A 26,987-nucleotide genomic window follows, 5' to 3' on the forward strand; every position below is an offset into this window, starting at 1 on the left:
AGAGTTGCGAGGGTTAAATTTGGCTGGCTCAAAAAGGTTTATGTACTCTTATTTGGTCACTTAGTTAGTCTCAAAAATTTATTTCTAGCTTTTAGTCGGGATGAAATATTTGTGGAGAGTCCATTTGTAGCGAAGATAATATCAATTGAAGAGGCAGTGGCACAAAATAACTAAGTTGGAAAGGAAGGAATCTACTGGCTAACGATTGTAGAGGCTACTATGGAAAAATTCAGCTAGGCCTTTTCATTTTTTTGTCTATTCTCTCAAGGGCTATTTTTAATTGATATTAATAGAGACTGACAATATTTGAAGAAAAACGTTGTCCAAATATATAATTTTTATTTTAGATTTTAGTTAAAGAAAAGTTATAATTAAATTTACACTTCTAGTCAAGGAAAGTTATATTTTTAATATGTTAAATTAGTTCCTATTTTAAATTTTGGCCAATTAGTATTTGTAGATAACAAATGAACTGAACTATTTATGTTATGAATTTTCTACTCAAAGCCATGTTAACTAAAAAGGCAAAAACAAATGTATTATAGAATTAACTCAAAGTTAAAAGCAATTAAATTCATTGAAGAAACCACTTAATTAGAAATTACAATAGAGGTGAATAAAATGTTAAGATATGCAAATAAGTATTAAAAATAAAAACCATTTGAATTTACAGTATTATTTTTAATCATATTGTGATCTGCGGCAATAGCTCGAAATGTTATTAATCAACTCGAAAACTCATACCGAACCATCAGGGTGGCAAAGATAGGAAAATTGGGGTCCAATACAAAATAGAAAAATATGCCCTTTTAACGCATAATTTTGTGGGCCTCAATGTAATATTTTCCAGCGATAATGACAATCGAACGGCTTGACCAAAAATTAATTTAATTCATTAGCATTTCCTTATTTTGCAGTATATAATAAAACAGATCACCTTTAAAACGATTCACAAAACGTAGGGTCCTCTCTTTTTATTTAGTTACATTGGATTTGTAATAAGTCTACATGGTAAATTATTGCTTGGAATGGCACTGCATTTCATGCGTCTCTTGAATTCTCTTAATCTAAATGACAGTTATTATGATATATATTTAATAATATTAACTTTAAAATCAGTAATAACAAGTAAAATTTGTGTCTCACCATTTCTTTCTAAAAAGTCTTTATCTTTAAAATGGGCGCTGCAAATCTGTGCCCACTAACTAGGCATCTTCCCTGATTTTATATTAGTTAACCACACATTAAAAAGATTTTTGTATTTCGGAAAATTGTGAAACGATAACTCCAACGTTCTTTTCTCACCATTTACTCGAATTGTAATATTTTTAAAGGCAGTAAAGCCGCAGTATTACTACAAAAAGGCAATTTATGATACCTCTGCGCCTACAATCCGCCATATTAATCGTTTGTTTTGATCAACAAAGTACGCAGACAAACCAAGCTGCAGGGGTAGCGACTGTGGCGCCGCCTATACCCGTTTCGCTAGCGAATAGAAAACACTGCAAGTGTGAACCAGCCTTAAGGCTTAAAGGGAATTTCTTTACGGAAGACCCCTTCAATTTTCCAAATTACCTTGTACAGTGGCGCCTAACGCAAGTTTTTCGTGCCGACGCAAAAATCCCTTGTTAAGCCTAACGTAAGTTTTTCGTGCCAACGCAGAAATCATTTCTTAAAGCTGGTTTCACACTCGACGGAAAGTATGCCGGAAAGACGATAATAAACGCCGAGCTGAAAATTGATTCCCATTCGATATACCGCTAACGTTCAACTTTACGCTGCTAATTTCCCGTCGAGTGTGAAACCAGCTTTAGCCTAACGCAAGTTTTTCGTGCCGACGCAAAAATCCCTTGTTAAGCTTAAAGGCTGGTTTCCATTAGGGCAAAAACGCCCCGACGATGAACGTCGACGCGAAAAATTCCCGTTAGGCCTAATGCAATATTTTTGCGTCGACTCCCACCGTTGTGGCGTTTTTGTCCTTGTGAAAACCAGGTTTAACGCAAGTTTTTCGTGCCGACGCATAAAATCCCTTGTTAAGCTTAACGCAAGTTTTTCGTGCCGACGCAAAAATATCTTGTTAAGCTTAAAGGGAATAGAACCTGCAAAGCAATCTTTATCGAAGACCCCTTAAATTTTCCAAATTACCCTGTCACAATGGCGCCAAACATTTTTAAAGCCAAAGGCAAGAGCGGCCAGAGCTGCAAACGTTGGTGTTCCACACCAAATACCCGAGGTGATATTCCCTTTAACTTGATACCCCGCGCATCGAATCAATCGAGGTTGGCGGTGTTCGGGGTGGTACGGGAAGGGGGCGTGGCTTCTCAGGGGTCACGCGTGTCATTCGGGCGGCTCCCCTTATTTATTGCCCTTCCCCGAAGAGCAGTTTCGCGACAACTCTCCCAATAACGGATTAGCGAAGTGAACTCTTCCAACATCAGCGAAGAGAGAGAAGCTAACAAGAACGTGAAATGTATAGCATCCCGCGACACTGACATGTCAGGCTGTCCCGCGAGTTTTAATCTGACCCCCACGACGGCCTTAATTGGCTAGATTGGCGTGGCTTACGGGCTACAATGATTCACTCCGGTTTTTTCTCTTCTCTTCCGGCACGCGGATTAAGCGAAAATAATCGTGGTTGATTAGCGGCCAATATCGATGCAAATTCACTCTTTAAGCTCAGTTCCTCTAATAGGCGAATTTTTGCGGGCCAACGTGTCTAACATATGGGAATTAATTAGGGGTTAAAAAAGGACTTTTCACCATAAAAAAAATAAACAAATTTCTTAGTAAAACAGGGTTGCCACAAAATTTTCCAATTCAAATTACCTTACTATTCCCTGACCACTTTATAAGAGATTTTATTTTTAAAGGCCAAAATTTTTACGTTATATTTTACTTATATCAGAAGTTAATAAATTTATTTTATTTCGGTAAAAAGGTTATTGGAATGTTGAAAAAATTAGCCAAAATTTCAAGGAAATTCCCGGACCTTTGACATGTGGCAACCCTATATAATAACCAATAATAAACGAAATGAAATTTTTAATTCAATTAAGTTACCTCAAAAGCTGATGTATTTAGAAACACAGAAAATAAAATTGATAATTTAATTAAAATCAATGATATTTACAATGATTCAGTCAAAAAAAAAATAATTGACCGGTTTACTGAATCATTGTAAATATCATTGATTTTAATTAAAGTTTTAACGAAGTTTTTTATCTGTTTTTAAATACATCATTCAGCATATATTGCCTTAGTATTTAATTATCCCAAACACTGACTCGCGTATGAATGACCATTTTGTAAACGGCTTTTAAACAGAAATCTAGAAATCTTTTAAGTCGTTGATGCTTTATTTAGGAAACAAATCCGAGTTTAGGGTGGTTTAGGAACCTTCAACAAAAATAGGGAATTCAAGCCCTGATATTAATTGGCCCACTACCTTGCGAAAATGATTCGATACTAATTCGCTTTGAATCAAATAATTTCGTTCAAATCGGAATAAAGTGGAATTTCCTACATTTTTATCTAGATTTCGATCACAGTCGAAATGAAAAAACGAAATAATAACAGCCAGGCACGACCTTAGGCGCAAGTGATCTAGCGACTTTTTATGCTTTTAATCTGCCTAGTTTTGGAAATTTGTTTTTAAAATTTTCAAAAGGGGGATAAACTTTTGACCCTTCGGCGCTATGTTCTAGTTTTAAGACCAAAATTATGGAACGCCATCTAGGTCAAAATTATAAATAAAACAATATGGACTTTTTCCACACATTTTGCAATAAAAATAAAGAAGATCGATATTTTTTATATTTAAATGGAAAAATCATTATTTTTAACGCCTTTCATTTCAAAATAAAAAAAATAAAAAAAATTGTGTTGGAAAAAAATATTTCGAGTTGAGAAAAAAATATTTCGAGTTGAGAAAAAAATATTTCGAGTTGAGAAAAAAATATTTCGAGTTGAGAAAAAAATATTTCGAGTTGAGAAAAAAATATTTCGAGTTGAGAAAAAAATATTTCGAGTTGAGAAAAAAATATTTCGAGTTGAGAAAAAAATATTTCGAGTTGAGAAAAAAATATTTCGAGTTGAGAAAAAAATATTTCGAGTTGAGAAAAAAATATTTCGAGTTGAGAAAAAAATATTTCGAGTTGAGAAAAAAATATTTCGAGTTGAGAAAAAAATATTTCGAGTTGAGAAAAAAATATTTCGAGTTGAGAAAAAAATATTTCGAGTTGAGAAAAAAATATTTCGAGTTGAGAAAAAAATATTTCGAGTTGAGAAAAAAATATTTCGAGTTGAGAAAAAAATATTTCGAGTTGAGAAAAAAATATTTCGAGTTGAGAAAAAAATATTTCGAGTTGAGAAAAAAATATTTCGAGTTGAGAAAAAAATATTTCGAGTTGAGAAAAAAATATTTCGAGTTGAGAAAAAAATATTTCGAGTTGAGAAAAAAATATTTCGAGTTGAGAAAAAAATATTTCGAGTTGAGAAAAAAATATTTCGAGTTGAGAAAAAAATATTTCGAGTTGAGAAAAAAATATTTCGAGTTGAGAAAAAAATATTTCGAGTTGAGAAAAAAATATTTCGAGTTGAGAAAAAAAATATTTCGAGTTGAGAAAAAAATATTTCGAGTTGAGAAAAAAATATTTCGAGTTGAGAAAAAAATATTTCGAGTTGAGAAAAAAAATATTTCGAGTTGAGGAAAAAATATTTCGAGTTGAGGAAAAAATATTTCGAGTTGAGAAAAAAATATTTTGTGTTGAGAAAATATTTGAATTGGACAATACTCGGTACGATATGGCTAGGTACTGTCCTTTAGGTCGCAGCGTAGACGGCCCAGCTTGATTAGCAAGAATGGGGTAGTATACGTTGGGTTGGGTTCGGTAGGCTTGGGTTAATATTTGGTTGGACAATACTCGGTACGATATGGCTAGGTACTGTCCTCTAGTAAACGGCCCAGCTTGATTAGCAATTAGACTTACTATTTGCTAAACACTGGTCTATTGCCGTGAAAATCACTAGCAAATATGCCATTGGAATTTAGAAAATATAACAAAAAACTATATTTTTCTCAACGAAAATATTTATTTCCCAACGAAAATATTTTTCCCAACGAAAATATTTTCCTCAATAAATTTTTTTTGGCAAATTTATATTTTTTCTCAACAGAAATAATTTTATTTTGGCAAATTTATATTTTTTCTCAACAGAAATAATTTTATTTTGGCAAATTTATATTTTTTCTCAACAGAAATAATTTTATTTTGGCAAATTTATATTTTTTCTCAACAGAAATAATTTTATTTGGGCAAATTTATATTTTTTCTCAACAGAAATAATTTTATTTTGGCAAATTTATATTTTTTCTCAACAGAAATAATTTTATTTTGGCAAATTTATATTTTTTCTCAACAGAAATAATTTTATTTTGGCAAATTTATATTTTTTCTCAACAGAAATAATTTTATTTGGGCAAATTTATATTTTTTCTCAACAGAAATAATTTTATTTTGGCAAATTTATATTTTTTCTCAACAGAAATAATTTTATTTTGGCAAATTTATATTTTTTCTCAACAGAAATAATTTTATTTGGGCAAATTTATATTTTTTCTCAACAGAAATAATTTTATTTTGGCAAATTTATATTTTTTTCTCAACATTAATAATTTTATTTTGGCAAATTTATATTTTTTCTCAACATTAATAATTTTATTTTGGCAAATTTATATTTTTTCTCAACATTAATTTTATTTTGGCAAATTTATATTTTTTCTCAACAGAAATAATTTTATTTTGGCAAATTTATATTTTTTCTCAACAGAAATAATTTTATTTTGGCAAATTTATATTTTTTCTCAACAGAAATAATTTTATTTTGGCAAATTTATATTTTTTCTCAACATTAATAATTTTATTTTGGCAAATTTATATTTTTTCTCAACATTAATAATTTTATTTTGGCAAATTTATATTTTTTCTCAACAGAAATAATTTTATTTTGGCAAATTTATATTTTTTCTCAACAGAAATAATTTTATTTTGGCAAATTTATATTTTTTCTCAACAGAAATAATTTTATTTTGGCAAATTTATATTTTTTCTCAACAGAAATAATTTTATTTGGGCAAATTTATATTTTTTCTCAACAGAAATAATTTTATTTTGGCAAATTTATATTTTTTCTCAACAGAAATAATTTTATTTTGGCAAATTTATATTTTTTCTCAACAGAAATAATTTTATTTTGGCAAATTTATATTTTTTCTCAACAGAAATAATTTTATTTTGGCAAATTTATATTTTTTCTCAACAGAAATAATTTTATTTGGGCAAATTTATATTTTTTCTCAACAGAAATAATTTTATTTTGGCAAATTTATATTTTTTCTCAACAGAAATAATTTTATTTTGGCAAATTTATATTTTTTCTCAACAGAAATAATTTTATTTGGGCAAATTTATATTTTTTCTCAACAGAAATAATTTTATTTTGGCAAATTTATATTTTTTTCTCAACATTAATAATTTTATTTTGGCAAATTTATATTTTTTCTCAACATTAATAATTTTATTTTGGCAAATTTATATTTTTTCTCAACATTAATAATTTTATTTTGGCAAATTTATATTTTTTCTCAACAGAAATAATTTTATTTTGGCAAATTTATATTTTTTCTCAACAGAAATAATTTTATTTTGGCAAATTTATATTTTTTCTCAACAGAAATAATTTTATTTTGGCAAATTTATATTTTTTCTCAACATTAATAATTTTATTTTGGCAAATTTATATTTTTCTCAACATTAATAATTTTATTTTGGCAAATTTATATTTTTTCTCAACAGAAATAATTTTATTTTGGCAAATTTATATTTTTTCTCAACAGAAATAATTTTATTTTGGCAAATTTATATTTTTTCTCAACAGAAATAATTTTATTTTGGCAAATTTATATTTTTTCTCAACAGAAATAATTTTATTTGGGCAAATTTATATTTTTTCTCAACAGAAATAATTTTATTTTGGCAAATTTATATTTTTTCTCAACAGAAATAATTTTATTTTGGCAAATTTATATTTTTTCTCAACAGAAATAATTTTATTTGGGCAAATTTATATTTTTTCTCAACAGAAATAATTTTATTTTGGCAAATTTATATTTTTTTCTCAACATTAATAATTTTATTTTGGCAAATTTATATTTTTTCTCAACAGAAATAATTTTATTTTGGCAAATTTATATTTTTTCTCAACAGAAATAATTTTATTTGGGCAAATTTATATTTTTTCTCAACAGAAATAATTTTATTTTGGCAAATTTATATTTTTTCTCAACAGAAATAATTTTATTTTGGCAAATTTATATTTTTTCTCAACAGAAATAATTTTATTTTGGCAAATTTATATTTTTTCTCAACATTAATAATTTTATTTTGGCAAATTTATATTTTTTCTCAACATTAATAATTTTATTTTGGCAAATTTATATTTTTTCTCAACAGAAATAATTTTATTTTGGCAAATTTATATTTTTTCTCAACAGAAATAATTTTATTTGGGCAAATTTATATTTTTTCTCAACAGAAATAATTTTATTTTGGCAAATTTATATTTTTTTCTCAACATTAATAATTTTATTTTGGCAAATTTATATTTTTTCTCAACATTAATAATTTTATTTTGGCAAATTTATATTTTTTCTCAACATTAATAATTTTATTTTGGCAAATTTATATTTTTCATTATAGCAGGGCTCCCAGCGATTTTTTTAAAAACATTATAGGAATTATAGGAAATTTCATAGAAAATATAGGAATTTATAGGAACATTTTAGCCAAAAAATAGGAATTTATAGGAATATTTTAGCCAAAAAATAGGAATTTATAGGAACATTTTAGCTAAAATAGAAATTTATACAAACAATTTTGAAAAAATAGGAAATTATAGGAGTATATTGAAAATATAGGAGTATATTGAAAATATAGGAGTATATTGAAAATATAGGAGTATATTGAAAATATAGGAGTATATTGAAAATATAGGAATTGATAGGAACTCTGCCAGCCCAACCGTTGATGTTTTCGGGATCTAAGCCAGAGCTAAGCTCTATTTAGAAGGCAAATTTTTCCCAAACGTTAAGGCTATTTTCTAATACATTATTTTTAAAATTATAGGAATTTCTGGATAATAGCTATAGAAAAACTAGAATATTTCGAAAAAATACGAATTTATAGGAACAATTTTGAGAGAATAGGAAATTATAGGAGCATATTGAAATTATAGGAGCATATTGAAATTATAGGAGCATATTGAAATTATAGGAATTTATAGGAATTATAGGAACTCTGGGAGCCTTGTTATAGTTTTTTATTATTTATAATTTTCCATACAACATAATACGAAACGTAAAATGGCTGGAGAAACCCGGTGCGAATATATGTGAGGAAGTGGTGGAAAAGCATTTCCCGCATATAAACATCAACCTTTACAAATTGAGAAAGAAACTGTACATAGCAGCGTCCGCATCGACCGGAATAAAAGGGGCCACTGGTCGTCCCAGAGAACGGTGTCCGCGTGAGGGTCGAATTGTCTCCAGTCGAGCGAAGCAATCAAGTTTCAAGAAGCCGGCGTCCGCAGTTAGCTCCCGGCTATTCTCGGATTACCAGCATTAAGACAACCTCGCCGCGCAGCGCCGGACAAGGCGCGAAAGGGGTCCAGTCGGCGTTCGTCTCTACGGAGGCGGGAGACTATTTTTTAGGGCTATACTGTTTTCATCCTCGGCTATACGTAACAACTCGTTTCGACCCCGGGTTATTTTGATGAAGTGGTACAGCGAATCATTTTTGTTTCTCAATCGTCCGAATTCCTCCGGGAACAGGCGCTCGACTCTTTTCACGACTGCCATCGCGGCGAGGCTAAGCTGGCTGTATAAGAATGCGCCGTCATCCGGAGAGGAGCGATTTCAGATTTAGTTTATCCCGAGCAGTGATGGGCATTTTTCCAAATTTTGTGATAGCTCTCACTCCACCTCATTCCCGTTTCTAAAATTTTTAACTCAAAATCATCTCCTCTCACCACCGTAAACTAACTTTTTATCTCATCTAATCTCACCACCGTAAACTAACTTTTTATCTCATCTCCTCTCACCACCGTAAACTAACTTTTTATCTCATCTCCTCTCATCGAATTTCACTAATTAATACTAACCTCACGCACACTCTCCCTAGTTTTGTTGAAAAATCTGATCTCATGTCACGCTCTTTTCCGTTTATGGAAGTCATAAAATATCTCCTTTCTCCGAAGTGCGTACTTTGTGAAACTCCTCTCACGCTCCTCTCCTTCCTTTAGAACTTTTCCGCATCTCACCTCCTCTCAGATTCTCACACTGTTCTCAACGACCATATTACACTTGCCATTATTTTGTACGGATTTTCGGATTTCGTAGAGATTTTGGCGATTTTATCATTACTTTTTTGAAGTGATTTTGGGATTTCAATGTTAATTTAGCATAGAGCGAGTTAAAAGATTTTGCGATTTTAGACTAAGTGTACGGGATTTTGTTAAATGACCGACCCCTCGGGATTTGTTATTGGCCAAAGTTACATAATTATTTCCAAGAAGGTCATGTTTATATATTTCCTTTGTTTTGGTTTTCTTACATCTAAACTCAAACTCACCTCCACTCACCACCGCAAACTGATCTCCTCTCATCGCATTTAATTAATTAAATTACTCTCGCTCACACTCCAAATACATTCTTTGAAAAATTTCCACTCACTCTCCTCTCACTTAAATTCATAGCTTGGAAACTCATCTCAGGCTCCTCTACATTGAAAGCTTAGAGCATCTCACCTCCTCTCAATTGCTCTCACTGATCTCACGGTGAGAGGAGAGTGCCCATCACTGATCCCGAACTACAATTTGTAGTCGTAATGAAACACGACCGCCGTATTATTTACTTCCATTTTGCCTTGTTTAGGAATTTGACAAAGGAGAAGAGTTTAGAGCCATTAGAGTGCTTCCAGCTTGGGAAATTTTAAATTATTTTTTACACACAAATCCTACTGAGCCCACGTACATTGTAGCCGATGCCGTCGTATTGCACATAACTCTCCAAGAATTAGGCTTAGAAGGGCCTGGGATATCTTAACCGAAAGAAAATATCCTGTGCTCGGTAGCCCGCTATGAATTGTGGAGATCGGGGGCCCACAAGTTGCTCATTTGACCATTTTAGTGCTATATCTACATACGTTTTTAGGAGCGACTTGGTTGAAAATTATATTTTTAGTTAGTACTGATAATTTCTGAACTACGTTTTCGGTTACATTAAAGGGGAATTGGTTAAAAACCATTTAAATGGATAGAGGACGTCCGAAAATGGTTATACAAAAAATTTCCAGTATTTGATTTATTATTAGCAACCAAATTTCGAGTTTTATCCCCCCGACTCGAGAATCTCAGAACCGCTTGGGTGAACCTACCGTAGCGCCATCTCGTGAACGAAATATTATTTTCCCCGTTTTTCGGTCGGAACTGTCGTCTGCTACGACATTCTCCTTGGCTTTTCAACCGAGTTATACTCGTAGATTGTAGTTTATCGTGTTTCTAAAATGCCTTACACGCCGCCCTTTCTCAAATTTTTGCCGCTTTATTCTTTTGGCGCTGCACGTAGGTTCAACCGCGATTACTGAAATTTTTGGAGCCGTTTGATATAGGTTGCGGAAAAGTAGCGTAACTTTTTAAATACTTTTCCAATAACTATAAAATTTCAGGGACATAATCATTAATATATTTTCTATCATTCGGTAAAAAACCTCGTAAATTTTGGTTTTGGTGACAATTCCCCTTTAAGAAAGTTTAATTTTAAGTCAGATTTTGGAGATCAGGGGCCCATAAGTTGGTCATTTGCCCATTTTAGTGCTATATGGCGATATTCGACTTAAAATCTACATACTTAGTTTTTAAATTAAGACCGACTTGGTTGAAAATTATATTTTTAGTTAGTACTGAAATTTTAATTTTAAATGAGACCACATAACCCACGTATGCACTATTGTCATATTTGAATTTCGTACCAATTGATACAGGCGCCTATCTAACTACCTTATTTCCAAACCAGGTAAAAAGAAAAATTCGGTTTGTCTAAAAATTAATTTCAATTGCCGTTATTGTATTTACTAATAAACAAAAGATCTGCTACTTACAAGTGAATAATTCATGAAATTAACGTGTTCGCTACTTTATTTCCAAAACCAGGTAACTTAGAAAATTCCTTTCCGATAAAATACCTCTTGGGTTTATTTAGTTAATGTACAAGATTATTTGGAATTTTATAAAATTAAAATGTAATATTTAAACTATAGTTAATACATCGGGAGGATTGTGTGTACTTAAATGTCCGTGACATCTTGTTTTTTTATTTACTAGCAGGGTGACCACAAAAAAACTCAAAAATCAGATTGGAATTATAGGAAATTTTTAATCGATTTATAGGATTTTAAAGGAGTTTGTTTTGCAAAATAAACGATAAATCCCAATAAAATAACAGGGAAATATTGGTTTCTATATAGTATTTATGATGTGAAAAATACAGTAAAATGGTTTATTGAATAATTGCTTGAGCGAGCGAAAATTTAAAATATTACTAAAATTATTTTTAACTTTATAGATTTTGATATCAAAATAAATAATTGCAATAGGTGGAGCCCGAAAAATTTCTCAAATTTAAGAAAAGAAAAGGAAAATAGTATAATTATAGGAAGTTATAGGAACGCATTGAAAATATAGGAAATAATTTAAAATATAGGAGCTTTGACCACCCTGTACTAGCTAGCCTCAAAAATTCCCCAAACATCTTCCTTGCTTAAGCCAAACAACTAGAATATTTATTTGGAAATGAACAACAATGAAAACGCAGATTACTAACAAACTACTGCAGGGTCTGTGATCCAAAATAGTTCTAATTTACATTGTTTTCTAAAGAAAAGACGAAAATTCCCTCTTTTCCCCTTTTTTCAAAACAATTGCCTTTTCAAATTTTGAAAGTCGAAACCAGTGTTTGATTTTTAAACGGCCGACGTCTGAAACGTAAAAATTTTAAATTATCTTTTTTACCAAATTTATTCAGAGTGTAACTTTCATTTATAGTCAATATTATAAATATAAATTACTGTGAGAAGTTGATTTTAAAATAAATCAGTATTTATTCTCTTCAAATTTTTTAAATGTTATAAATAAAAACATTCAAATAATGATTAAAGGTTTCTGAAAAACTTTCAAACATTCTCATGTTGCTGAACTTGTTTTTATGTAGCTTATTCGTCACGAAATACGTAGAAGTTCAGTTCAGTTTATGCTTAAAAACCGGGTGCCTCGTCGAATTTACTCTTAGTAGTGAAACGTCATCGATACGTCACCCGTGACGTCAAAACAAGAAGGCCAATGTTATAGAAAGGCATATTCATTTTAAAATTTATCATTTTAAATTTAATTGTTTTGGTCAATTTGCATTTCATTTGTTTTTGTATACTTTTCTTTGTATTATTTATCTTTCGTAAATTACTACCGTTAGCTTGCTGTAAAAGGAGTGGCAAAATAAAAATTTATTAATTCATTAGAGGGAAAAATGAAAGTAGATGAAAAATGGATGAAACGCCTGTAGAAGTATTTGACACGCAACGCGTACGTGCTCAAGGAGGAGCTCCCTTCCAGTAAACACTTCGAAATCGCCACCGGGGATAAATTAGCAGGCCATAAAGATGGTAGATAACCCGACTTGAAAGAACTATATTATTTCATTCATTTCGACCATTAAACGCCTTTGAAAAACCGAACCTTCTCGAAAATAAGTTAGAAAAAAGAATACCAATTGATGTCGATTCGAATTACTTTGAGTGAAAACGGGAAGTGGAGCGAAAAAATCGCTGATCGGGCATAAAAAGGCCGGGCCATTTCTGATAGAAATTCTTCCATCCCGGCGACGAGAAAATTCTTAAAGGGCAAAAGAGCGTAGTCACTCAAAAGCCTCGGCTGAGAAAAAAACAATAAAAATAGGCGAGGGAAATTGAGCGCTCTTTCGTTCAAAATTCTTTTCCCTTCAATCGTAACGGAACTGGCCGAGATAACGGACGTTGAAGAGAAGGGAGGGTTGAAGCTGGCTAGCCGGACAGTGGCCTTATCGAAATGGCCGGTACCGGACAGGCGCAATCTTCCACTTGGTCAACTTAGACTAGTGTCAAACCAATTCGCTAACTTACAATTCACTCAAAGAGGGAAAGGCGCAGACTGTACCCGTCGTCCCGCCTTACATCCGGCTGGGGGCTTAACTGGAAGTTCTAGCCCTCCGTTTTCCGTCCAGCGCACGTACCTCGCATCGACCAGTTAATTCCCAAAGCGGACACCAGGGGGAAGCACCGACGCGGTTCCATCCGTCGAGGGGGTGGGCAGCCTAATAACAATAACGAGGTGTCCAGCCGTCACCCGAACTTTTAATTTCCCTGGACTCCTTTCCCGGTGAAAGGCCACGCCAAAAAACTGGACCATAATAAGTCCATTAAAGAATTCATTGTAAAAAATAAATAAATTAAGCGTTGAGAATTCCGAGTTTTGACATTTTTGGTACGCGCGGCGGGTACACAATTTCGTCGGAGTAAACTGGCGTTGGAATTAGGTTTGAGGTTCTAGGAAGCACGGACAATGAATCTAACGGGCGCTCTGTGTTCCATGGTGTGTTTCTTTTATCCGGAATAGTTGGTTACTCTTTTCCCTGACCAAATTGCCAAATTTTCCCTGACCATTTTTGTAAAATAAATGTTTTGAGGTAAAATCTTGAAAAATATTGATTATACCAGGATATTTGCGCGGCGGGAAGAAAACTTAAAGGAAAACAGGCAGAAGAAATACTAGGCCTTTAAAAAATATATACTTTTAGTCCGTGAACAGGCGAAAAGAAACCACCTTGTCTTTTTATTAAGTTTTAAATGTGGCTCTTACGTCACAGCCTCTTATTTTACGAGCGCGCGCTACAGTGGCCAGAGGAATATAGCTTTCTCTAGCACGCGTGCAAATCACTCGTGCGAAGAATATACTGATAACGCCGGGTCTAGTGACGTAAGAGCCACATTTTAACAAGTTGGGCCAGACCACTTGTGTATTCCACATATCTCTTCAACAATAGGAGTTTCTATAAAATAAAACCATAAAAATATAAAGTATAAAATGTTTTTATCCGAGTCACGTGCGCCAGTTATTTCAGTGCTTTACTTGCGCGCGAGTTATGCACGCGGGTTTCAGATTCCCAAGGGTCTAGCGACTGCCCCGCGTGCTCTCTACCTTCAAGAGCTACAGCTAAGTGACGTAGACAAAACATTGTCACATGACCTCCTCTCATTTCAGTGGTTTTTGGCGATTTTTTTTAAACGTTACATATATTTTTTTAATTTAGAGCGACTTGGTTGAATATAATATTTTTAGTTCGTACTGATCATTTCTGAACTAGGATTTCTGGCCAATTAACTGGACCTCTTAACCAATTGATACAGGCGTCATCTAATTCGTTCGAGTTTCGCTACCTTATTTTTTTTAAAAACCCAGATAACTCTAAAAATTCGGTTGTCTGAAACTTAATTTAAATGAATGTTTTCGTGTTACACTACCTTATTTCCAAAAGCAGGTAACTCTAAAAATTCGGTTTGTCTAAAAATTAATTTAAATGAACGTTTTCGGCGTAACCAGGTTACGTATAGACCTTATTTCTAAAACCAGGTAACTCTAAAAATTGGGTTTGTCTAAAAATTTATTTAAATGAACGTTTTCGGCGTAACCAGGTTACGTATATACCTTATTTCCAAAACCAGGTAACTCTAAAAATTCGGGTTGTCTAAAAATTAATTTAAATCCACGTTTTCGGAGTAACCAAGTTAGTAGTACTATAGACGTTAAATAGCAGGTACAGTCACAACGGTCGATAATAATAATCCGGCGATTAAATTTAAACTCCTTAAAACAACATGAAATCTAATTCAATTTCCATTAAAGGCCTCCCAATAACAAGCCTCGCCTGCAACGAGACAAGTTGATCGTCGCGATCCCAAAAAGCTAACATCCAAATATCGTAAACATTTTAACGAGGACGACTCTACCGGTTCCATCATTTGAATCGCGACCAAACTGACTGTGTCCCGATCATTAGCGTAGTCCACTCTCCAAAAAGACAAAACTTTCATTTTCTCCCAGAAGGGGGCGCGCCGTTTGCTCTATAAAGCCGGAAAATTAAATCCCCCCCCCGAGTTTTCGATTTGGGACGCGGCAAATAGGGTTTGGGATTGCTGAATTTTAATATGTTTATTTTACATTTCGAAGCCATTTATAGTCTCGGAATTTCTCTCCAATAATTAAACAAGGCTCCGATAGAGGGCGGGCGTTAATGATTTGGAATGGCGAAACTGTTTTGGCCAAATGTAAATCGCGTCCCTTCGAAATCTCCGTTCGCAGCGCCCTCTCCGATCGATTTTTGACCTAAATAGGCCCGTTTCAAAAAAAGCCTCATTAAGGGCGGATAATTTCTACATTAGCCGATAGTTCCGTACAAAGGAATAAGCTTTAATCTCTTGGTTTGGAATTATTTTGGAATGGACAGTACTGACCGCAAAGTTTCCGTTGGGACTCGACGGAGTAGGTGTCCCGGTCGCATCCTTTGCCGATGTGTCTGGTGGTCAGAGATATCTTGGTGACGAGTTTCTCCACGTCGCAGGGGACGTCGCAGAGTTCCAGCCTGGCTCGAGGGAAGAGTGTCCTTTGACCCGAACCTGGCGTGTATTCCACTCGTTCGCGAATTTCTAAGACAACATTTCAATTTGAAAGTTAAAATATGTTTGGGAACTCAGCCTTCTCCATAGGCAGGGTTGACTTAAATCAAGGGACTTAAAGGGATTTTCAAGGCGGGTGACCACTGAAAAACCCCAAAACATTTATAGGAATATAGGAAATTCAACAGTCGATTTATAGGGGAATATAGGAGATTTTTTATGATAATATAGCAACATACAGGAGTATTTTCTTTGCATAAATAAAATTTAAATTTGTGTTAATATAAAGGAACTTCTTTTAAGCAGACGACGATATTCTTATTTCCGTTTAGTGCAGTTCTTTGGAGAAGCAGTTTACGTTTTCTCAAAGGGATTTAGTACATAGAGCGCCATCTGTATTACGAAAAGCGAACTAGGTAAGCGGAAAATTCGAAAAAACCACGCGAAATACAAAATAATATCTAAATATAGGAAAATATAGAAAAAAAGGTTAAATTATAGGAAAATAAAGGAAAGCATTGAAATATAGGAAAAATTATAAAATAAAGGAAGAATGGTCACCCTCTTTGTAAATGCAACGAACGGCGACCGAATGTCATTTTATATGGACTTCAACCATCGACAAACTACTACTTGGATGTAGTTTGTCGATGCTTCAACCACCCCTTAAAAGTCCCTTTGAGCAAACTAAACTATTTAGAAAGTAACTAATTTTAAATACGTCGCCCTAAAGCCAAATACACGTATCTTTTAAAGATTTGTGTATAAAGTTACGTTGATTGTGCTTTCAGGCGACGATTATGGATTTAATTAAATTTAATTTTAAAGGTGGGGTGGCGGAGTGGTTAGCACTTTCGCCTCGCAGCAAGAGGAGCCGGGTTCGATCCCAGCTTGTGGCACTGGGTGAAAACTCGGAACAACTCCTTCCGCGTTGAGTTTGCAAGTTCTCTCCCCACTGGTTTAAGGGGTTTTCCCCCGAGATCTTCGGTTTCCCCTTCCATAAAAACTTGTTAAGGTTAACGGTAATAGTTAGTATAGGGAGCTGTTGGCTCGCGTGGCTTGCCAGGCTTGCCACCACCCCTCCTACGCATTGTAACCCGGCCACCTAAATTAAAGGCTTTAAAAGTCGCTCGATGACTTAGGCCTAAGGTGGTGCCTTGGGTATTAGCCTAGCTGATTATTATAACTATGCTTTAATTAATTTTAAATAATTAAATTTAACTATGCTTTAATAAAATTTTAAATAATTTAATTTAACTATGCTTTAATTAAATTTTAAATAATTAAATTTAACTATGCTTTAATTAAATTTTAAATAATTAAATTTAACTATGCTTTAATTAAATTTTAAATAATTAAATTTAACTATGCTTTAATTAAATTTTAAATAATTAAATTTAACTATGCTTTAATTAAATTTTAAATAATTAAATTTAACTATGCTTTAATTAAATTTTAAATAATTAAATTTAACTATGCTTTAATTAAATTTTAAATAATTAAATTTAACTATGCTTTAATTAAATTTTAAATAATTAAATTTAACTATGCTTTAATTAAATTTTAAATAATTAAATTTAACTATGATTTAATTAAATTTTAAATATTTAAATTAAACTATGATTTAATTAAATTTTAAATATTTAAATTAAACTGATTTAATTAAATCTTAAATTACTAAATTTAACTATGATTTAATTAAATCTTAAATAATTAAATTTAACTATGATTTAATTAAATCTTAAATGATAACAGATAGAAAAGTAGGCATAAATTAGACTGAAACCATTAATTATTGGAAAATCAATAAATTCAATAAAATAAAAAAATTGATTTGATTTTTAGTAAAAAAAATATTGCATTAGAAGCTCATTTAGGGCAAGTACTCGGACACATTATGTGGTTTCTATTCGCTTGTTCCGGGATTTCGGAGTAGGGTAAGAAGAGTAAGACTATGACGAGATTTTACTCCGATTCTGTGGTGGAGAATAGTTTGAGTTGGGATAAAAACGTTTTTCCAAAATTGTGGCCTGTGGCCTTTTTAGCAGATAAATTCTAACTAGCAGACGACCAAATCCGATTTACTCTCTTGACAACTCCTTTTCAGTAGGATTAAAAAGTGTAGCCCTAATACTCCGGAACAAGAGAATAGTTTACGGGCCGGAGTAATTCTCATCCCCGGAGCAGGCGAATAAAACGTTTTAGGGTAAAAGAAACCACCTAATCAGAGGTATGCCAGAATTCAAGCATTGTACTGATCAACCAAACCGGTGTAATTTTGGTATTTGTATATCTACTCTAGATTTCGGTATGATTTATAGTATGAACTGGTTTAAAAACGTTAACAAAATATTTTGATTTCTATTGCACTAGAAAATAACCACTGCCATGTATTCGCCTGTTTTATCCCGGACGAAAATCCCTTCTAACTATTATCGCATCCGGCTGTCATACATTGACAGCGAGTGTTTTCTAAAACGCGAACTCGGAGTTTGTTGACGTAAACTAATAAAATTAAACCTTTTATGATTATCTCGGGGACTTTGCTATTCCCGCCAAACTTCCACACTCTGTTCTGAAAAATGAAAGCTTCCATTTGCGGATAAAATATTCAACGGGAAATTCGCGGAACCAACAGATTTTATAAAAAATTTAGCTCAGAGAAATGACATTCTTCGCGACAGATAAAAATTAAAATTTAAAACCTCCCGAAGTTGGATCAATAATAATATAATAATCCACTAGGCACCGTCCAAGTCACCTAACTACTTTTATTGACTTCGATTCTGGTGGCCGGGTTACAATGCGTAGGAGGGTGGTGGCAAGCCCTTCACGCCACGCGAGCTAACAGCTCCCTACACTAACTATTAACGTTAACCTTCATACGTTTTTATGAAAGGGGAAACCGAAGAACTCGGGGGAAAACCCCTTAAACCAGAAGGAGTTGTTCCGAGTTTCCACCCAGTGCCACAAGCTGGGATCGAACCCGGCTCCACTTGCTGCGAGGCGAAAGTGCTAACCACTCCGCCACCCCACCTTTTCAATGTTCCGACTACTAAAATTAATCGAAATCTGGGGGCTCTCAAGTCAATTTGACTAGTGAAACATTTACCTCAATATTCATAAATAATGGCGAATATGGCGTATCATAACTTCTTCATTCTTCAATCCCATTTTATTTAAAAAAAATTGTGATTGGCCAAAGTCACGTAACTCAATTGATAAAAGACTCCAATTTTAATTCTGACGGGTAAAGCAAAATGTTGGCTGTCCTTGTTTTTGTCAATGACTATTAAAATAAATTAAGATAGGAAGCTCACTTGTCAGGCTGACTACTAAAAAATATCCTTATGTCCAACCCTGCTCGGGTAGTCTCCTTGTCAGTGCCACAAGCTAGGATCGAACCCGGCTCCTCTCGCTGCCAAACCACGAGCAAAAACCGTACGACTAAGTATTTTCGTCAAGAAAAATCTGGGTTGGCACTTTTTTGACTTTTTTTAATTTAAATCGGATTTTTTGATTTGATTAAATTTATTGATTTTTATACTATTAATGGCTCTTTTCCTGAATAATTAACGGATATTTTGCTTTTATCAGTTAACTAATCTTGAATTAAATGTAATCTTAATTGAATTTAATTATTATTTAATGTTTTAGTTTGCTCAAATTTTCTATGTATTTTCATTTTTTAAGAAACTATTTTTTGGCATTATTTATTCCTCCATTGAAATATATCAGAAGTAAATGAACCGAAGTTATCGAAATAGCGCTCAGAATCGGAGGGCGTTTTCCTTATGAAAATCGAGTCAAATAAAAGCTAATTTCCATCCCCGTCTTTTGACGCGATAAATTGTACTTGGGAATTGTGGGTATAACTATTTCTAGGTATAAAAAATGGTTAAAACAAAAACGTTTTGTTTTTCGATCTAGGAGAATGCAAAATTTCCAATTCGAGGTCAAAATGTAACTTTATAAGGAAAACGCCTCCAACATGGGGAGTAGAGCAGTCTGATAACTTTTCATTTACTTCTGAATACATTGTATGATTTAAAAAAAAATGAATTGATTTAAATTGGAAGGTACAATTTGTTCCCTAGTATAATAGCGAGTTTGTTTACCTTTCCAGCCTAATTTGCAGACTCGGTTGACTTTGATGTTAACGGTGACGGGCTTGGATCGTTTCATGCCACAATCATAGGCGACCACGGAGAGGATATGATTTCGACTTCGGTTCCACGACAGAGCCTCCGTATTCTTAATACGACCTGCAACGAAAACAATTTCAGATATTTACTTATTAAGGTAATCGTAAGTGTAGCCTTATATTATTCTCCTAATGATACATCTTCAAATAAAATAATAAAATAATAAAATAATATAATATAATATATAATAATATAATATAATATATAATATTATAATATAATAATAAAATAATATATAATATAATATAATAATAAAATAATATATAATATAATAATAAAATAATATAATATAATAATAAAATAATATAATATAATATAATAATAACAAGCTAAGCGCTAACACAGGTACGATTTTCAAATTTAATAACAAAGGCTCTTAGCAAAATTTTCGCTGAATGGATATAGACTAATATCGGCGTTAAATATGTCGACGTCATCTATGCTTTTTAATATAGATAAAAAACTGCCCTCAAAATGGCGGCCATTGCCCAAAGCTACAGAGCGGTACTACTCTATAGTATGTCAAATTAAAACTTTTATTAATTTAAAAAGAGGTAAAATATATTTCATATTATTGGCAAAAAAATGAAAGTTAAAAAAAAGGCCTTGTTCAATTTTTAAAACGCAAATAAACCATTAATAAAAACTAAATTAAGCGATTTAATTTAAATTTATTATTTGGTAGATTATCTTGTTTCTTGAAAAATGGGTTAACTCATACGTTCTCAGTAGTCTTATTAATACGTTCTTGTTGATAGCTTCCAGATCGAGATTTAATTTGTTCTTTAAATGAGCTCTTTATGTAATCTATCAAACTATTTTTATTAATAACGCCAATAAGGTTATTTATATAAACTAATATTAAAATATATATCTTTTGTAATTACTTGTACTGTAGGTCTCTAAAATATAACCACAATAAGCTATGGCAAGTTGAACTTATAAATAAACTAATATTAATAATGTATATTTTTGTAATTACTTGTACTGTATGTTTCTAAAATATAACCACAATAAGGTATATCATGTTGAACTTATAAATAAACTGATATTAAAAATATAACCCCAATAAGCTATAACAAGTTGGACTTATAAATAAACTAATATTAAAGATGTATCTTTTTGTAATTACTTGTACTGCTTGTCTTTCAAATATAACCCCAATAAGCTATAACAAGTTGAACTTATAAATAAACTAATATTAAAGATGTATCTTTTTGTAATTACTTGTACTGCTTGTCTTTAAAATATAACCCCAATAAACTATAACAAGTTGAACTTATAAATAAACTAATATTAAAGATGTATCTTTTTGTAATTACTTGTACTGTATGTTTCTAAAATATAACCACAATAAGCAATAACATGTTAAACTTATAAATGAACTTATATTAAAAATATAACCCCAATAAGCTATAACAAGTTGAACTTATAAATAAACTTATATTAAAGATGTATCTTTTTGTAATTACTTGTACTGTATGTTTCTAAAATATAACCACAATAAGCAATAACATGTTGAACTTATAAATGAACTAATATTAAAAATATAACCCCAAGAGCTATAACAAGTTGAACTTATATTATAAATAAACTAATATTTAAATATCTTTTAGTAAAATATTTAATAAGTAAAATATTTGTAAAATGAACGTATATAAAATAAAACATTTTAAAGACCCAAATAAAATAAAGCTTTGTAGAAATTCACAATTGCCTATAATTAATAAAATCGGCAAAAATATAATATTTTCCTTTAAAACACGTGAAGTCAAAAATAAAACGTGTAAGAAACGCCATTCAAACGTACTAACTTTGACCCATTTCCGCGTGATTCGGGTAATTTTCTCCAGCAATTAAGCGAGACGGGATTAAATCCTAATTTGCCAAAAAGGAAGGTTATTTTCATGGTCAAACTGTATCGAGGAAATCTACATATTAAAACAATGTCCGCCTTTCATTCATCAGCGGGGAAGATCTCCAGATTCCGACAGAGAGAGAGAGAACGAAAACTGATCTTTCTTTTATTTGGAAAGCCATTAAGATTTGAGCGCGGAATTAGTCGCTGACTCTCGTATATTACACGAGTAAAAATAGCCATTAGCCAAATTTGCGCTTCTACCGGAGGAGACTCAAATCGCCTTTTAATGTTTTCTTTCGTAGGAATTCGCCTACTGATTTAGCCCCGAAGAACTGGGCCTTAAATACGCCTATCGCCGTAGAATTTTAATTCTCAAAGAGCGATTAAGAGTTTCCCCGCTGATTCCGCGGGGAATTTTCTACCATTTAAAAGCGAATGGCCTCAATGAGGAAAATGCCATCATTATCGCAGGAAAGATGTTTTAGTTCTCGTTATGACGCGAAATGGCGGTAGGTGCGCCTAGGCATAGCGGCCGGATCGGCGAATAAGTCACGGGGGAAGCTGATGAAACTGGAGCGATTAAGCGTTGCCAACGTTTTGTAATGTGAAATTCGGGAATCGATCGTTACACCTAATTTTTAAAGGGTTATGGTTAATTTGGTTCGCGTTAGGTTAGATCAATATTATTACATACTAAAGTCTTTTGGTTGAACGAAATATTTTGGATTACGTAAAATAAAACCAAATTTTTTAAAGATAAATCAAATACGGGCTGATTTAAATCAAGATATGTATTTGAAGTAAAAACTTACTTTAAATTATTGTATTCAAAAACTAACTTAGTTTTCATTATGGCATCCCAAAACTGACTTAGTTTTAATTATTGTATTCAAAAACTAACTTAGTTTTCATTATGGCATCCCAAAACTGACTTAGTTTTAATTATGGTATTCAAAAACTAACTTAGTTTTCATTATGGCATCCCAAAACTGACTTAGTTTTCATTATTTTAACCAAAACTGACTTAATTAAATTGTACAAAAAACGTGATATTGTTATACCAAAAATATTGGAGTCGATACCCTGATTTATCGAATATAAGAGTATTTTATGGACCTTGAAAAAAATAAGGACTTTTAGAAACCTAGCGGGAACCCTTGACAGTATATACGGCAGAGATTGTTGCTTACCTTTAAATTAGGGAACAAATAACTTAGTTAATGGGGAACCATAAAATAAAAAATATATTATACGTATTATTTTCTATATAACATTTTTAAAATGCGAAATACAGCGATTGACATTTTTGGATCATTTTGTCATAAACTATTTAGTTATTTTTTAAAGAAATATCTAGGTTAGATATTTTTTATTTTTAAAATAAAAATAAAATCATTCGATTTTTTTAAAATCGGGTTTTTTTTATTGAATTTATGGATTTTATACAATTAATGGCTCTTTCCCCGAATAATTAACGGATATTTTAATTTTATCAGTTAGCTAATCTTGAATTAAATTAATCCTAATTGAATTTAATTACTATTCAATATTTTAGTTTGCTCAGATTTTCTATGTATTTTAATTTAAGAAACAATTTTTGTCATTTTTTATTCCTCCTTAGAAATACATTGTATGATTTAAATCAATGATTTTTTCAAAAAAAGGAAGTGTGGTCTACCTGCATCTGGTGACAGATAATGTTGCTAAACATTCGCAGGGTTTTCCCCTTAAGTGTTTTCGGACGAATCGAGCCTGCAGATAATCATTTTAAAGATAACCCAAGTCTTCGAAAGACAAAACGCCACTGTTTCTAATTAGTTTATGTGGGACTAAATGAGGGCTTGAAGTTCATTAAATAATCAAGGTTTGTTTACTTCATTGAGCGCATGGCAGCCGCGGATTAGCGGTGAATGTCAAGTGGATTGAAGAGGATAAACCATTCATTAAATCTAACCTTCGCCTAAATTACTTCCGCACATTTACAAACGAAGTAAAAGCACGTTTTAAGTCACTTTTATAAAAAATCCTTCCACGTGTCAACATCTTTATCAGATTTTATTTAAATAAGGAAATATTAATATCCATTTTTTTATGGTTTCTTTAATATTGAGGCATTTTAAAATTCGTTTACGCGAAACGTCAATTGAACCAGAAATATACAGGGTGGAAGCCTCAGCCGGGGTCCAGCCTCGGTACTTCTCCTAGTACACCAGAGTGCTGCGGGTGGAACACTTCTACAGGCGCTGCCTCGGCTATTTAATCCGTTATTTAATTTTAAAGCTAGAATATGTTAATAGGTCTTTATTTTCATTTTCAGTTTTAAATCGTCGTCTGCTATCGCGTAACTTTGTTCCTACCAAATTTGGTTAGTCGATAATTAAACAACGGATTAAATGAACGGAGCAGCGCCTGTAGAAGTGTTCCACCCGCAGCACTCTGGTGTACTAGGAGAAGTACCGAGGCTGGAATACGGCTGAGGCTTCCACCCTGTATTATACAGGGTGTCCACTAAAAACGAACAATGATATATAACTAAAAATACGTTTAATTTTTAAACATTTCAAATTTCTATGTAACATTTCTCGTGCAGGGGTACATTTACTAGTGTAAAATTTAATGACCTTGAGCCATGTCTTCAAGGTCATTCAAACACTATCTTGAGAAATTGAAGGTTAATGAATTGAGCCTGATTTCTGTAAGACTGGTTGTCATGACAACAAGTTTGAGAATAATTGAACTCAGTCGTTAGACGAGATCAAGCATGTATTGTAGCCGACCGTTGTAAACTATTCAGCTTTTATTTGATTTAGTCACATTAAAACTAATCAGATAATTTTATTATCAAACACTGAATTCATTAATATTCAATTTATCGGCTTCCGATTGGTCAAATCTAAGTTATTGGAACTAATAATATGGCGAGCAACAACTTTCTAATTGGAACCAAATCCGTAAACCGAACGGTTCTCGAGATATTTTTGAATGACCTTGAAGACATGGTTCAAGGTCATTCTATTTTACACTAGTAAATGTCCCCCGGCACGAGAAATATTCCATAGAAATTTGAAATTTTTCAGTTATTTATAATTTTTCGTTTTTTAGTGGACACCCGCTTGACGACTTAGGCCTAAGGTGGTGCCTTGGGTATTAGCCTAGCTGATTATTATTATTATTATTATTATTATATTTCTTAAGTTACTTTCGTAGGCTTCCTTCTTTCGTGGACTATTTTAGTTTACATTGAAAGAGAGCCTTTCGATATAAGCACTTTGTTTCGGAAAGAATAGTCAAGTTATAGGGACACTTTCTATACAGATATATTTCCATGGCTTTCGGGGTAAAACGAAATTGAAACCTCGGAAAAATGAGAAGAGAAAATTGCGGGAAAAAAATCCAAAAGTCAACGAAGCGTCCGTTATGAAAATTTTCGACGGGGTCAAAAAAGTTCTTGGAAAATTGGATTTTACCTATTTTCAATACCAACGCGTCTTTGCCTCTACCGAAATTAGAGAAAAAAATATGCCCAAGTCGGTCGCTAGTTGTCGCCATTGTCGTTAAGAGATTTATTAAACAGTATATTACGCGTGACTAAAACTAGCAACGGTTCCCAATTATCATTGGTAAAAAATCCGCCTAGCAACGCGAAGTAATTTTTCAAGCGAAAAACCTCAGTATTCATATAGTAACCTAACCTTACCTAAACGAAACACTAGCTGTATATTCGTTAATTTTACAGATTTCATTAAGGAAGAAAGTCCATGAAATTGGGACTAGCTTCTAAAATATTGAATAACTATCAGCTAGGCTAACACCCAAGGCACCACCTTGAATCAGGGGACCGGGTTACAATGCGTAGGAGGGTGGTGGAAAGAATTTCCGAGGGGCTAACCACTCTTAGAAAGTCTGTACACCAGATTACGCTTAGATTAGCACTGCCAAAGGCAGGGACTTCGAAGATTACGCGTAATCCCATTAGTACAGTCAAAGGTACGGCTCTGTACACCGATTACGCGGAGTGATCAGCCCCTCGAGAATTTCATTATTGGATCACTTAGCGGATTTACAAAGCCCGCACATTTCAAGATTTTGTTCGAAAGTGGCAGTGTTAGAACTAGATGTTCTATGACACGTACAAAAAAGTTAATTTTCAAAAGACCGTGAAATTATAGGAAAATAGGTGAAAATAAAGGAATATATAGGAAAATAGGTGAAATTGCTGTAGATGCGGAAGATTTTTTAATTTGCACGCGCGGCGCGTTCCAGTTATAAGAGACTTAAGCCTAAATTGCGCGATTTCAAAAGTTAGGATAGTTCGCAAATCGCTCATACGGGGTTAGGGGCGCTGGCGGCAGCCCCTAAGATGGCGGCGAAAATTCAAACCCAAACACTTGGCGTTATTTTGCGTTTCAATTTTTTTGGCCAAAAGCTAATTTTTCAAGACAAAAAAGGTACGTGTTAGTATATGGAACGTCTTGTTGATCTTTTGATACGGAAGTGGCGTAGCTGAGAACTCAGAGGCTCCCCCGCAAAAATCTCTATGAGGCCCCCCTTTTTAATTTTTTTATGGTAAGCGGAGCCCCTTAAGCTTTAGGCCCCCATTGAAGCTCGAGGCCCCCCCGTACCGCGGGCCCTGCGGACCATCAGCTACGCCACTGCTTGGCCGTTCCTCATTAAAGTTAAAATACGCGAGTTTCATAAGCATCCCTTTAGAAGGCATACTTTCGCCGAAAAAAACGTCTCGAGAATTGAAAAGTCGCGTTAATTTGTTGAGGCGTCATCCAATTGCTTTCAACGTCCAAGTGTCATTCGGCGGCGAAGAAACTATCAAAATAATGGAGTAAGCCGTCCAAAGGGGGCGTATAATCCGAAATGACGCAATTGCAAAGGCTTAAGCGGCGCGTCCTCCGCATTACCCGAAACAATGCACTTTCGTGTAGCTGGCCTAGTAGCGTTGCAAACCGCATTAACGGATTCCCCTTCGCTAAGCCTATCTTCCCGAATCCCTTCGCCTACCCGCGATTTATCCACCCTTTAACGGACGAAGATTGCACCCTAGTCTCTGGTTTCGAGAGAACCACCGGGTGAGCACTCTTTGACACTCCTCAC

General features: G+C 33.0%; 1 protein-coding gene across 1 annotated transcript in view; it reads right to left on the bottom strand.

Moving 5' to 3' along the window:
- Cals (calsyntenin 1) overlaps positions 1–26,987 on the bottom strand; it is a 232,321-nt gene that overhangs the window by 51,024 nt on the left and 154,310 nt on the right. The window contains exons 5-6 of the mRNA XM_090161453.1: positions 19,934–20,080; positions 15,654–15,845 (exon numbers count right to left, since the gene is read on the bottom strand). Coding sequence (XP_090017579.1) covers positions 15,654–15,845; positions 19,934–20,080 — 339 coding nt within the window. The remainder of the gene's footprint in view (positions 1–15,653; positions 15,846–19,933; positions 20,081–26,987) is intronic.

The sequence above is a fragment of the Leiobunum rupestre genome, chromosome 10 (genome assembly GCF_980474605.1).
Source record: "Leiobunum rupestre chromosome 10, qqLeiRupe1.1.hap1, whole genome shotgun sequence".
Classification (NCBI taxonomy): domain Eukaryota; kingdom Metazoa; phylum Arthropoda; class Arachnida; order Opiliones; family Sclerosomatidae; genus Leiobunum; species Leiobunum rupestre.